The sequence below is a fragment of the Panthera uncia genome, chromosome C2 (genome assembly GCF_023721935.1).
Source record: "Panthera uncia isolate 11264 chromosome C2, Puncia_PCG_1.0, whole genome shotgun sequence".
Classification (NCBI taxonomy): Eukaryota; Metazoa; Chordata; class Mammalia; order Carnivora; family Felidae; genus Panthera; species Panthera uncia.
Genome location: NC_064810.1, coordinates 112,144,487 through 112,157,235, shown reverse-complemented (window position 1 = coordinate 112,157,235; position 12,749 = coordinate 112,144,487). Strand labels below are relative to the sequence as shown.

The 12,749-nt window shown below is 39.5% G+C and overlaps 1 protein-coding gene across 1 annotated transcript in view; it reads right to left on the bottom strand.

The window, feature by feature from the left end:
* Positions 1 to 482: 482 nt before the first annotated feature.
* The window catches only part of WWTR1 (WW domain containing transcription regulator 1), a 57,027-nt gene continuing 44,760 nt past the window's right edge, over positions 483 to 12,749 (bottom strand). The window contains exons 3-5 of the mRNA XM_049629723.1: positions 11,572 to 11,705; positions 10,246 to 10,358; positions 483 to 3,904 (exon numbers count right to left, since the gene is read on the bottom strand). Coding sequence (XP_049485680.1) covers positions 3,720 to 3,904; positions 10,246 to 10,358; positions 11,572 to 11,705 — 432 coding nt within the window. The 3' untranslated portion in view covers positions 483 to 3,719. The remainder of the gene's footprint in view (positions 3,905 to 10,245; positions 10,359 to 11,571; positions 11,706 to 12,749) is intronic.

Here is a 12,749-nt window from a genome sequence, read left to right as displayed (position 1 = left end):
GAAAGAATCCCAAGAAGGCTCTGTGCTGCCAGGGCAGAGCCCGAGGTGGGGCTCAGTCTCCCAAACTGTGAGATCGCGACCTGAGCCGAAACCGAGAATCAGATACCTAACTCACTGAGCCACCCAGGCTACCTGAGTATCTTATAGTTCTGACACCTCAATCAAATCGGTGAGGGTGTTAGAAGGGCGGTGTACTTTTTTAAAAATTATGTATTTATGTATATATAAATTGTACATATAACATATTAATTACATACACACTAAAAAATCTCAGTGGATTGCTTCACATAAAGTGGGAACCAGAATTCCGTGGATATTTAGAATATCGAAGACCAGACATCTGAGCCAAAACAATGTTGGCCCACAAAATTTTCTTTTCTTTCATTGTCTGCCAGGAGGGTTACATAAGCTTTTCTTCAGTACCACTCAAAGCCTTGAGTAAAAGGAACGCACACAAATAATGAAAAGACAAAGGCTCCAAGTGGAAATTGAGTTGTATTTATTTTTCTTATACAGAATCAGAGAAGTAAAAACCAGTACCAAACTCCAGGTAAAATGGTTTGATATGATTGATTTGGCTGCATACCTTCTGTACGCACAGCATTCTAAATTAAAAATAAACACACATATGTCGTATTACAAAATGTAGAAGTAAATTTTCTTAAAAAAAAAAAAGTTAAAAGTACTAGCACATAAATGATGTAGTGTTTTAGGGAAACGGTCTCTGTCAATCGCCTATTTTCCCAGTGAAATTAATCTACAATTTCCTTTTTTAACAGCTTATTTTTTTTTCTTCAGAAAAGTTGTACTTTCAGAAGTTACTGTCTAACTATGTCATGAGAACACAACTTATAATTAGCAACACTTCTCTCACCTTCTACAGAGAGCTTTTCTACCACGCTGGGGTCAACAGCACCCACCCCACACACTGAATGTCCCACTCTGTTTAACCTGCCTCCCTGATGTGGCGATCAGTGAAAGAAAGGGCCTTTCACATCCTGAATACTATGGGGAAACACTAACAATTAGTTAGATTTAGTAGAATTGCAAATAGGTTTTGACAATGTATTTACCTCAAGAAAACGTGTTTTATCAGGAAAAAAAAAATACCTGGAAAGAAAGATCTCTGAAATTATTTTTCCATTTCAATTGTTAATATGCCTTTTCTGTGGCACAGGTATTGGATGAAATGTTGAAATTTGCTGATTTAGGACTAAAAAGACTAGACATCCTGGCATTCTTTTATGATAAGAAATATAAATAGCACCTTGTCATGAATTCTGCAGGGATTTTAACACTTACAATAATAGGAAATACCCTTTAAAAAGTTGTTCTTACGTTTAGATTTCTAGCTTTAGTGTTCTTTAACAAAGGCCATATTTTATGGCCTTAAAAACAAAACAAAAAATTACATCTGGCTTTGTCTATTAAGTAAACACACAGTCACGGTTCATATTTAATTCTGGAAAAATATTTGTTATGTTCATTAATAAATGTTCCAACTAATTTCACTAAAGAAAAATTCTTCTAGTAGTTTCTAATGCCACAAGCTTACTAGGAAATTACTTCTAAAAATTGATAATACAAATCATCGATGTTTTAACTACTTTAAAAAAGAGGGATATCTGTTTCTTTTACACTTAATAAACTGAAAATGAGTCTATAAAAATATTTTTAAAAAATACAGTAACACTGCTCAGTTTCGTTAGGTCCCTTGTTTTTTGTTTTTCTTAGAAAGAATGTACAACTCTTACTGCTCACAAAAGAGAAAGAGAAATAGTGCTCCCTTCAATTTAGTAGCAACATAAACATCTACCCCCGTCTCTCTCAGAGCGCTTAGAGAGAGAAGGAATCAGAAGAACATAAACCATGGGTCCTTCGGGGAAAAGAAATCACTTCATTGTGTCGGAAGCAACAGCGGGCGTTATGCTCTTGTCCACAGACACGCTCAGCATCGTGGACAGGGCAACACCAGCCCTTCCCCTCCTTCTTCCACATAAAGTGCACCAAAGCCTTTTCTCCTACAACAGAGTCTACTGGTATGAAAGTTGTAGTAGAAAATTGTTGCTTTGTTCGTTCGGGGCACCTCTCTGACCTCCTGCTTGTCTTGCTTCTGGGGTATCATCACTTGTCAATGTCCATTTCACATCTAGTCCTTTCCACTATATACCGTGACTTTACTACTTCATCTCTGACCTTTTCACTTGCCTTCTTTCCAACAAGATAAAATGTATTCTGCCTGTCTGTATTCTGGTAGATTGGAAAGGATCTTATGGAAGATCCCCAATAGATAAGCCCCCGTGGGAATTGAAGGTTCCTCTCAGAGACCTGAATTATTAATGTCTTTCAAAAAAGATATTAAATTCATAGATTATAAATAATGTCAGTTCAAAACATTAAACAATCGAGGACTTCATCAGCAATGCAGGCAGAGGTACGTGCCGGCTGAACCTGATGCTCTCTCTCAGTCCTTAAAAGCTAATAAAAAATGTTTTTGGTTACATAAGAGGTATTGAGTACGTATTTCATGCCTTTTTATACCAACTGTAGCAAACAGGGTTAGGATAACATACTTAGGAATCAATTTTACTGAATTCAGAAACATACGTCTCCACCATACACCCTCAGAGGGCATTTTTTTTTTTACACGTCAGTCAGAGATCTGCTTCATCCTTCAAACAGTTTCATAGATAAGATTATTTAAACACTTGAAATCTTGAAAGCAAAACTGATAAGCCTTCAGAATTTGAAAAGCAACAGTTTCCTGTGTGTGCCATCAGTTTGAAAGCTCTGTATGTTGTCCTGATGTCTTCAGAACAGCTTTTCAAAAGACAAAAATACAGTTGCCACTGATTTATCAAAAACGTTTGGCTGCCCTTTGTCGTCGGCTACAAAATGATTGTGCTGTATAAAAGAAACATCAAATTCTAAGCTGCAATTAAAAAAAATCCAACCTGTAATTTAAAAAAAGTTTTGTTTAATAAATGCTCATCATTAGTACCAAACTGGTCTCACGTTCCTGCTCCTCTCCTGCTAGAAGGACAAGTTGTCTAGACGCTACGCAGTAGAGTAATGATAAAGGACAAAGTACAAAAGATCATGTGTGCCTTTGCAAATACAGAGTAAAAGAACCATCAGGACCAGCATGGATTCAAAACTACATTGTATTCCATACAGCAGAGATCTACTATCAATACAATGATTTTTAAAGCTCAAGTTAAATAATTTTTTAAAGCATTTGGTACTACTGTCATCAATACAGTTTTTGAAACTGTAAATCGGGTTTAATTTCATGTACATTTCCTGGACCGAGCCGCCTGTCACAAGTCACTGCCTGTGGTCAGCTTTCTGCGGCTTATAATCAATTGACATATAAATTTCAACTAACACCCCTAAAGCTTAGTCATGGGGCAGCAGATAGAAAAACAGAGAAGCAATTCTGTGTAATCAATTCTGCAGAAACAATTCTGCACAGCCCCGGATTCACAGGAATTCGGGCCTGCAGAAAATGAAAATAGAGTATTTATTTATTTATGTTTCACTTGAGTTACTGTCAAATCCAGGCGATGATTAAACTGGCCACATGGAAAGGAGGGAGGGAGCATTGAGTCATGGAGGCAGAAAGTGGTATACCTGCAGACTTACTCTGCTCCATTGCTTTTTCCAAGAGGCCCAGGAAATGTCGGGTCACGGCTGCATCCAAGTTACAATGGTACTGATTACAGCCAGGTTAGAAAGGGCTCGCTTTTGTTGAGAGCAGACTCTACATCATTGAAGAGGGGGATCAGATCTTCAGATTCCAAAGTTCCTAGGTCAACGTTTGTTCCCGGAAGACAATCAAGAAAATCGGGGAAACGGGTCTGCTGAGGATTGATGTTCATGGGTGTCTGTCCTGCGTTTTCTCCTATAACAGAATAAAAGGTGACCATTTTAATTCCTTTAAGTTCTTGAAGAGCTGACAGCTCTCATATCATTAACACAGTCCTTACATTGAAACAGAAGATTATACTGCTACCGGTCTAAAACAGCTCATCTCTGAAAATTGTCAGCTGCCACGTTACTGAAACTGAGTTTGTGGGTGCTCGCTCAGAAGATATGCAGATGGAGAGTGCCTGGGTGGCTCAGCCGGCTGAGTGTCCGACTTGGGCTCAGGTCGTGATCTCGCGGTTTGTAGGCTCAAGCCCCACGTCGGGCTCTGTGCTGACAGTTCAGAACCTGGAGCCTGCTTCAGATTCTGTGTCTCCCTCTGTCTCTCTGCCCCTTCTCTGCTCGCGCTCTGCCTCTCTCTCTCTCTCTCAACAAACAAACAAACAAAAACATTAAAAAAGGGGCGGGGGAGAGGGATGCAGGTGCTGGGTGAATCCTTCCCTCCTGGGTAGACATGTGCAGGATGGATAAGCCCAGCAGATAGCAAGGCACTGTGGATCCGACCTGTGATCTGCACCTTCCCATGACAGCTACATGAAGAGCTGTTTTGTGAAAGGCTAGAGAGGCCCTCCCTGTAATAAATACCTTACTACAGAGCTATATTCTAAGGATTTAATTGTAAGCGTATATTTATCCACATCATCCCTCTTTATGCTCAAAGACAGTACTGAGGAGTTTCCTTTCACCATGTTATTAAAAAGCTGTCTTCATTGATGGCTCTAGGGATCATTTTAAAAGTATTTTATAAGGTGAGTTCTGCAAGAGAGAAGGAGAGGGAAGATCCCAAGCAGGCTCTGTGCTGCCAGGGCAGAGCCCAACAGGGCACTCAAGCTCACAAACTGTGAGATGACACTTGATCCAAAACCAAGAATCGGACACTTCACGCACTGAGCCACCCAGGCACCCCTATTTTTTCTAAAACAGGAAAAACAAGTTTATCCTCAATAATAATATCTTTTTTTTTTAATGTTTTATTTATTTGTGAGAGAGAGAAAGTGACAGAGCATAGGTGGTACTGGGTAGGGACAGAGAGAAAGGGAGACACAGAGTCCAAAGCAGGCTCCGGGCTCTGAGCTGTCAGCATGGAGCCTGACGTGGGGCTCAAACTCATGACCCACCAGGTCATGACCTGAGCCGAACTCAGATGCTTGACCAGCTGAGCCACCCAGGTGCCCCAGTAATAATATCTTTCATCACTGTCTAATATCCATTTAGATTTTGTCTTGTATTATTATATGTCCTGAGTTTTCTTGTCTTCATAAATTCTCTCTTACCCTTTTTCTCTGTCTCCTGCCGGTTACGTAGCAGCTTACAATTCTCTTTGCTTGCATATTTAAAAAACGTTTGTCAAGAAGATCTACGTCCCATGATATAAGCGAGCACAAGGTTGATAACAATGTTTTGAGGAATTTGTTTGGTTGACATGATCTGCATGTATTAATTGTATTTTTTTCAGTCTATTGCATACCTTACCATTGTCTCTTAAAATATGTTGTATAAAAAAATAATAAAGTAAGTCCTGCGGATCACCCATCCTCCACATACACACACACCTGGCACCCCACAACTATCTACTTTTCTCACAATGCATATGAGTCACACTGCACGTGAGCATATTAAGGTTCTGAGAAGTCTTGTTGTAAAGAAACTGGTTTTATTTTGTTTAGGCCACTATTACCTAATAAACCCATTTAATCATCCAATCCTATTTTGGCAGAATTTATACCCTAATGGAATTGGAGTCCACAGAACACAATTGAGAAAATGCTGTTCTAGAAAAATGAGATGCCTGGGATATGACACGAACGACACATGTTCTTTATGAATAATACTGTAGGAGAAAATGTACTGACCTTGGTGGTAGTGGACTGAGCTTTTTAGCTGTGTGACCTTAGACACACTTAATTTGTCTGAATCTCAGTGTATCCATCTGAAATTGGGGCTGTAGGTATCTTCTTCCCACAATGGAATAAAGCACCATATAATGTCTGGTTCCAGGAATCACTCATATATACAAACTTATACAAATACCCACATACAATAACTATTGATTATGCTGAGAAAGAAAAACCTGGGAACTCCGTCACTGTTGCTTACACAATATCAGAACAACTGATTAATTCAAATAGCCCTGATCAATTTTGAAGGGATAAAATAGACTTCAGAGACTGAGGGGCATCGTTAACTAAGGCCAGCTTCCACCCCAGAAGCATTTGTAAGAAACTTGTTAGATTAGCTTTTGTGTCTTGTAAGTACATTAGCCTTTCTGGAAAGGGTTCACAGAAATTTCATTATTCTGAGCAAAACCAGAGAAAATTCATTCTAACCATATGCATTTACCAAGGAGAAAAATCACATCTTTCTGAGTGATGAGGGAAACATAATCAAACTTGCATTTTGGTGATAGTAAAGTTTAATGGCTCTTCTATAACTCATACAGTATCAGTGACTCTTGGCAATATTTTAGAGGACTTTCTTTGCAAAAGGCAGTAATTTGAAAAATTAAATCACATTTGACATGCCCTCAATATAGTGTTACTGATATTGAAAAACAGTATCAAAATAGAACAGAAAACCCAAAATAACTTTTACTACCCACTGGAATGTAACAGATGGAAACGAGGCTTACAAAAATGATCTACCCTGAAAAACTATCTGATCTAAAATGCTGGGTGTCGTTTTTCCTCATCTCCAGTTAAAACCATTCATCTCTATTGATTTCCCATGAAAATGTTGTCATAATAATACATTTTACTTTAGCCAAACACAATCTATTTTAAAGAATTTCTGTTATCCTTTCTTCTCAGACATGGAAAGCATGAGGAGACTAGTTATAAGAACCTTCACTAAGGTTAACAATTTTAAAATCACTCTCTTTGGACCAATTTTGCAGTCTCGGAGGGATATTTTTGGCCCTTGCCGTTTTATACATTTAAAAAGTGGGAGAGACAAAAAAAACAGGCAATTCTTAAAAAGATACGTTCTTCCGATTCCTTCTCTCTCTAAGCGCTCTGAGAGAGACGGGGGTAGATGTTTATGTTGCTACTAAATTGAAGGGAGCACTATTTCTTCTTTTCTTTTGTGAGCAATAAGAGTTGTACATTCTTTCTAAGAAAAACAAAAAACAAGGGACCTAACGAAACTGAGCAGTGTTACTGTATTTTTTAAAAATATTTTCATAGACTCATTTTCAGGTTATTAAGTGTAAAAGAAACAGATATCCCTCTTTTTTAAAGTAGTTAAAACATCGATGATTTGTATTATCAATTTTTAGAAGTAATTTCCTAGTAAGCTTGTGGCATTAGAAACTACTAGAAGAATTTTTCTTTAGTGAAATTAGTTGGAACATTTATTAATGAACATAACAAATGTTTTTCCAGAATTAAATATGAATGACTACATGTTTAAAAAAACACGTATGAATATTCTGGAAGAGTGGATGACTTCCCAGCTTTTGCTCTCGTTGTTCCCTTTACTCTATTCCCCACTGCATCCAGTTATGGGTTGCATGTGTGATTTGCAAAGTGAGTGCTCAGCTGGCTTGTTTCCATTCATCATGTGGTCAGTGAATCTAACAGACATTTTCTAGCCACACTTGAGCTGTGCCCACCGCCAGTTGGTCCTCCAGGTTTATGCCTACTTCTTTGAAAGCCTTCACAAACATGACCCTAAATTCCCCAGGCTGACGCTCACTTAACCAGGATAACTTGGAAGCCTAGCTTTATCACGTTCAATTTGTCCTTACTTCAGCCTCTCAGAAGGGGAGAAGAGAACTTTGGGCCAAGCTCTGTGATCTCACGACTCCCCACAATTCCATGAAGTAAGCACATTACTCCCACTTATAGGCGAGAAATCCAAAGCCCTGGCAGGTTCTATCACTTTCCCAAAGTCACTACCAAGAAGTAGAGAAACAAAGATTCACCTTGGGTTGCCTATCTACAAAGACTATATTCTTTTCATTATATCACGTAATTCCATATTTTGGCTTCAAAACATTCCCTACTTACCTACTTGAGGTCATTTTTAGAAGCCATAGAATGAACCCATCTTTCTTTCTTTTCTTTTCTCTTTTTTTTTTTTAATGTCAAGTTGAGATTTAGAGCTCCTGAGTCTTTTCTTATTTAACTTTTGGTTTTTATCTTTACTGGCTTCCCAGTGTTTAAAAGATGAAAGCAAACAATTATTAAATGTAGGAAGGAGCTACTTCATAAGGCTGTTCCCAAGAGGACACAATAAGTCTCACACTAAAAAACAGAGAGATGAAGAAAGTAAGGGAGGGAAGCAGGAGGGAGGGAGAAAACCTAAGTAATAAATCGAAGAACAACAAAACAAACACTTCAAACTATTCTTGTATGACTCCTCACAAGAAGGTCTGTGCAATCGTCCAAACACGTCGATGACGAGCTGCAGGGAGACCCCAAAGCAGCTGGTCCATCCAACCCACTGCACTCGTAAGGTGCCCAGCTGAGTCTGACTCTTGTCTGACCAGTAGTTTAGCTTCAGAGCACAGAGAGCAGTCATCTAAGAGCACAGTGTAACAGATACAGACACTGTGGATGATGGCACTGGCGAGAGGACTTCTTTTCATCACGGACAATTCACTTACTATCCTCAGTGATGACGGAGAAGAAATTTGAATGAATAAATGCCAACAGTGGACCCCTCAGCCGTCATTTATTTTTGGTTCTAGACTATCTTCTGGGAGTTGAGCACTTTATGATTTAATCTAGATTTGGCTAATAAGACCAAATTTAGCTTTTGCAAATGAAGGACTCACTCCTGGAGAAGAAGAGGAGACGTGACCAGAAGCCAGCTGGGGCCTGGCCTAAAGGTGGGGCAGGTTGGGGACTGGGTCACTAGGTCAAAGGTACCCTGACTCTTCTTTTATATATATATAATTTTTTTTTTTTAATTTTAGAGAAAGAGAGAGGACGCAAGCAGGGAAGAGGGATGGGGTGGGGGAAGAGAGAGAGAGAGAGAGAGAGAGAGAGAGAGAGAGAGAGAGAGAGAATCCTAAGCAGGCCCTTCACTTAGCATAGAGTCCAACACGGGGTTCAATCTCAAGACCTTAGGATCATGATCTGCATTGAAATCAAGAGTAGGAGACGGCCCCCCCTCAAAAAAAGAGTCAAACATCAAATCATCAAATGCTCAACCAACTGAGTCACCCAAGCGCTCCCTTTATTTTTTTCTTAAAATTTTTGAGAGAGAGACTGACTTCTTTTTTTATTGTTGTTTTTTTTAATGTGTATTTATTTTTGAGAGAGAGAGAAAGGGAAAGAGCATGAGTGGAGTAGGAGCAGAAAGAGACAGAATCCGAAGCAGGCTCCAGGCTCTGAGCTGTCAGCACAGAGCCTGATGAGGGGCTCGAACTCACTAGATGGGAGATCATGACCTGAGCCGAAGTCGGACACTTAACCGAATGAACCACCCATGAGCCCCTGACTCTTCTTTTTAATTGCTGAGGGATGTTACCATGTTGGGACTCGGAGCTGACAATTTAGAATCTTCTGAGTTGCTTAACTTTCCAAATGCCCACTACCAATTGCTCTCCAAATGCAGCAAATGACATGAAAAGATATGAAGTCCGACTTCACAAGAGAAAAAGTGGCCCATATATTACAACTGCAAGCTAGAAGGGCATAAATATTCCACTGTGGAAGAATGGCAGAGTAGACAGTGTGGCATTAATGCAATTGTGAGGGGAGGGTATATGAAGGAAGCAAGGAAGGAAGGGGGGGGAAGGAGGAAGGGAAGAAAGAAAGAGGGGAGGAGAGGAAGAATGAGAGGGAGGGAGGGAAGGGAGGGGAGGGAAGGAAGGAAGGAAGGAAGGAAGGAAGGAAGGAGGGAGGGAGGGAGGGAGGAAGGAAGGAAGGAAGGAAGAAAAGAGGGTCTTGGGTGGCTCAGTTGGTTGAACGTCCAACTTCAGCTCAAGTCATGATCTCATGGTTCATGAGTTTCAGAGCCCCTCATCCGCCTCGCTGCTGTTAGCTTGTGTTCTCTCTCTCAAAACTAAATAAACATTTTTTAAAAAAGAAAGGAAAGAAAGGAGGGAAGGGAGAGAAGGAAGAAGGGTGGGAAGGGAAGGAAGAAAGAGGAATTTAAAATTCCGTGCCATATATAAAACTGCATTTGTATAAACTGTGGAAGAAAGGACTAGAATTTATTAATAGTGCCTGAGGTTTGGGTGGCTTTTCAGTTGTCACTTTATGTTATTGTTGAGATGACGTGTTTCTGGTGGGATGCAGAACAGAGAGGACCAAGGGGGCGATGCAAGCATGCAAACACACTGCAAGTACCCGCAGGCTTTGCTCTCACCTGTGTCCATCTCGTCCACATTGCTGAGGAAGTCCTCTGGGGTCGTCGGGACACTGTAGCACCCTAACCCAAGGCCACTGTCGGTGCTCTGCTCCCTCGAATGATAGGGGCCTCTGGGGAGCAAAATATGGGAGAAACTTCAATGCAAGCCCACGCCAAGAAATTCCAAAATAAAACCACAGGTCACAAAAACCCTAAACTGGTGCAGTTCTGCCATTCTGTCCCGCTTTCCAGGTAATGAAGGGAGGCAGACTTTGCACCTCCCATTAACTTTAAAGCATGCACACCAATGTCAGTGAAATTAAAAGTCTGTAGGCAAATAAAAGTGGCCTTTCATGGTAAATTGACATTGATTTCCTTTCTGTCTCAAAATAATAAGTTGAACCATGTTCTGCAAATAGAGTATGATGGCATTTATGTAAATTTCTTAAAAAAGAAAACAATGTTCAATTCTACTTATGAATGCATACATTAACAACCAAAAGGAAATATAAAAATATGTGTGATGGATACACCAATTTCTGAATAGTGGCTACCACTAGGGAGGGAAGAAGAGAAAGAGACAGATTTCAGTGGCGGTGGGGATGGGTTTAAATATTAACTATAATACTTAAAAAAAAAAAAGATCTATGGCAGTATGGCAAACGTGAGTGTTGTATACATGGGTAAATCCTGTTATTTATATTATTCTGCACATTTGCAATATTTCAAGTCAACAATTTCAACAATTTAAAAATTTAAACAATTTAAACAATTTAAAAATTCCTTTTCTTCATTATCATGAATTTAAAAATTCCTTTTCTTCATTATTTCACTTACTGTTTGTTTTCACCTCTCTTTCTGTTTTTAAAAACTTTCAGAATTGTATTTGTTTGTTTGCTACAAGCCCCTGCAAGAGCAGAAAAGACACAGGAAATAGAGCACTGCCCTTTACTTGGGTTGAAAAAGCTACAATTAAGGTTTGACTACTTCTACTCATGAACATGTTTCTGGCCAAATTACCTTTTCTTTCTGCTCACATGCTTCATATTTTAAAAACATCATCTCTTTGTTTTAATTAAATTTTTTTACTGTAAAATAGTTTTAGACCCGTGTAGAAGATGTAAAAAGAGTACAGAGTTCCTGTGCACCATTCACCCAGCTTCCCCAAGGACATCTTATATAACCATAGTACAATTACCAACATCAGGAAATGGAGAGCTTCCCTCTATCCCCACCCCACACTTCAAGCTCCCCACCTTTCCCCAACATAAACAAAGACCCATTATACTCTAAGACCACATAATAAAGAAAGCAAAGAGAAGTTACTCCAAAATGCTAACTTACCCATTGAGGAAAGGATCTGAGCTATTATTAGTGATGGATCTCATGTCTGGGGTCATGGCTGGCGGGTTGACAGCAGGCTGAACAGTGACTAGAGTCTCGGCTTCCATAGGGAGCTGTCTACAGAGGGCGGCTTCCTACAGAAATAGGACAGTCAGAGGGAGAGGCAAGTTATTCACTCATTTTCACGAGAATTGGAGCAAAGTATGTTTCACATGAAAACCTTCCGCCAAACACAAAGCACTTAACGTTTGTTCCCAATCAGTCAAAATCATCAGGAAATCATTACTGTTCTTTCTCTGGATAAAGTCTTACTGGCATAAGTCACTTTCTGACATCTACAAAGTTAATGAGAAGGTCCGTGACTATCTACCTCAGGACACTTCTGTAACAACTGTCCCACCCATCCAATCATTTAAATACTCAAATCATATAAAGGCGTCGAGACACTTTCTCAGAGACAAGGCTATTTTTATGCCAGATGCTCAGACCAAATCTAAGTCAATCAAAGCAACTGAACTCCTTTGATCTAGCAGGTACATTCTGGTCTTTGCCACAGAGTCAGGCTCTACATCAAATCGTATCTGCGTCAACCAGGAGAGCAAAACAACCAGTTAAAAAGTTTGTTAGTCGGTCAGTTTTTCTATTCGACTAATCATTCTGTTGACCTGATTAAAATGACTGAAGGTTGCGGAACCATGCAGAGCCAAACCCAATCTCACTAACAACAAACTGATAGCATATGGATTTCATTACCAAAAATTAGAATGCTAGAATTATTTTTTTTTTAAGCTGGCATTACTTTGCCAAAAGAAGTCAATCCAAAAGGTTATGAATTTGACTGCAATTACTTTCTCCGGGTAAAACCTCCAGGGAGTCTCTCTCACTTTGACAACCATGAGCAGACATCAAATTCCTTTCAAATTTGCTGCTCTTTCCAGAGAAGAATACTTTTATATGTTTATACTCGCATCCAAAACCAAAGTTCGGCCCTTCCTATATTTATGCCTATCAGTTTCCCACTTTCCAGCCTGAAGTCATTGGTCTTACCATCCCTCAAACCCCAAAACCATGGCTACAATGGCAAACAGAATATTTAGGCCATCTAAATTACGGTATCTTTGTTAGATCTCTTCCAGCCCTAACATGCTATGATTTTAGAGAGTAACTGCTGTCTAGAC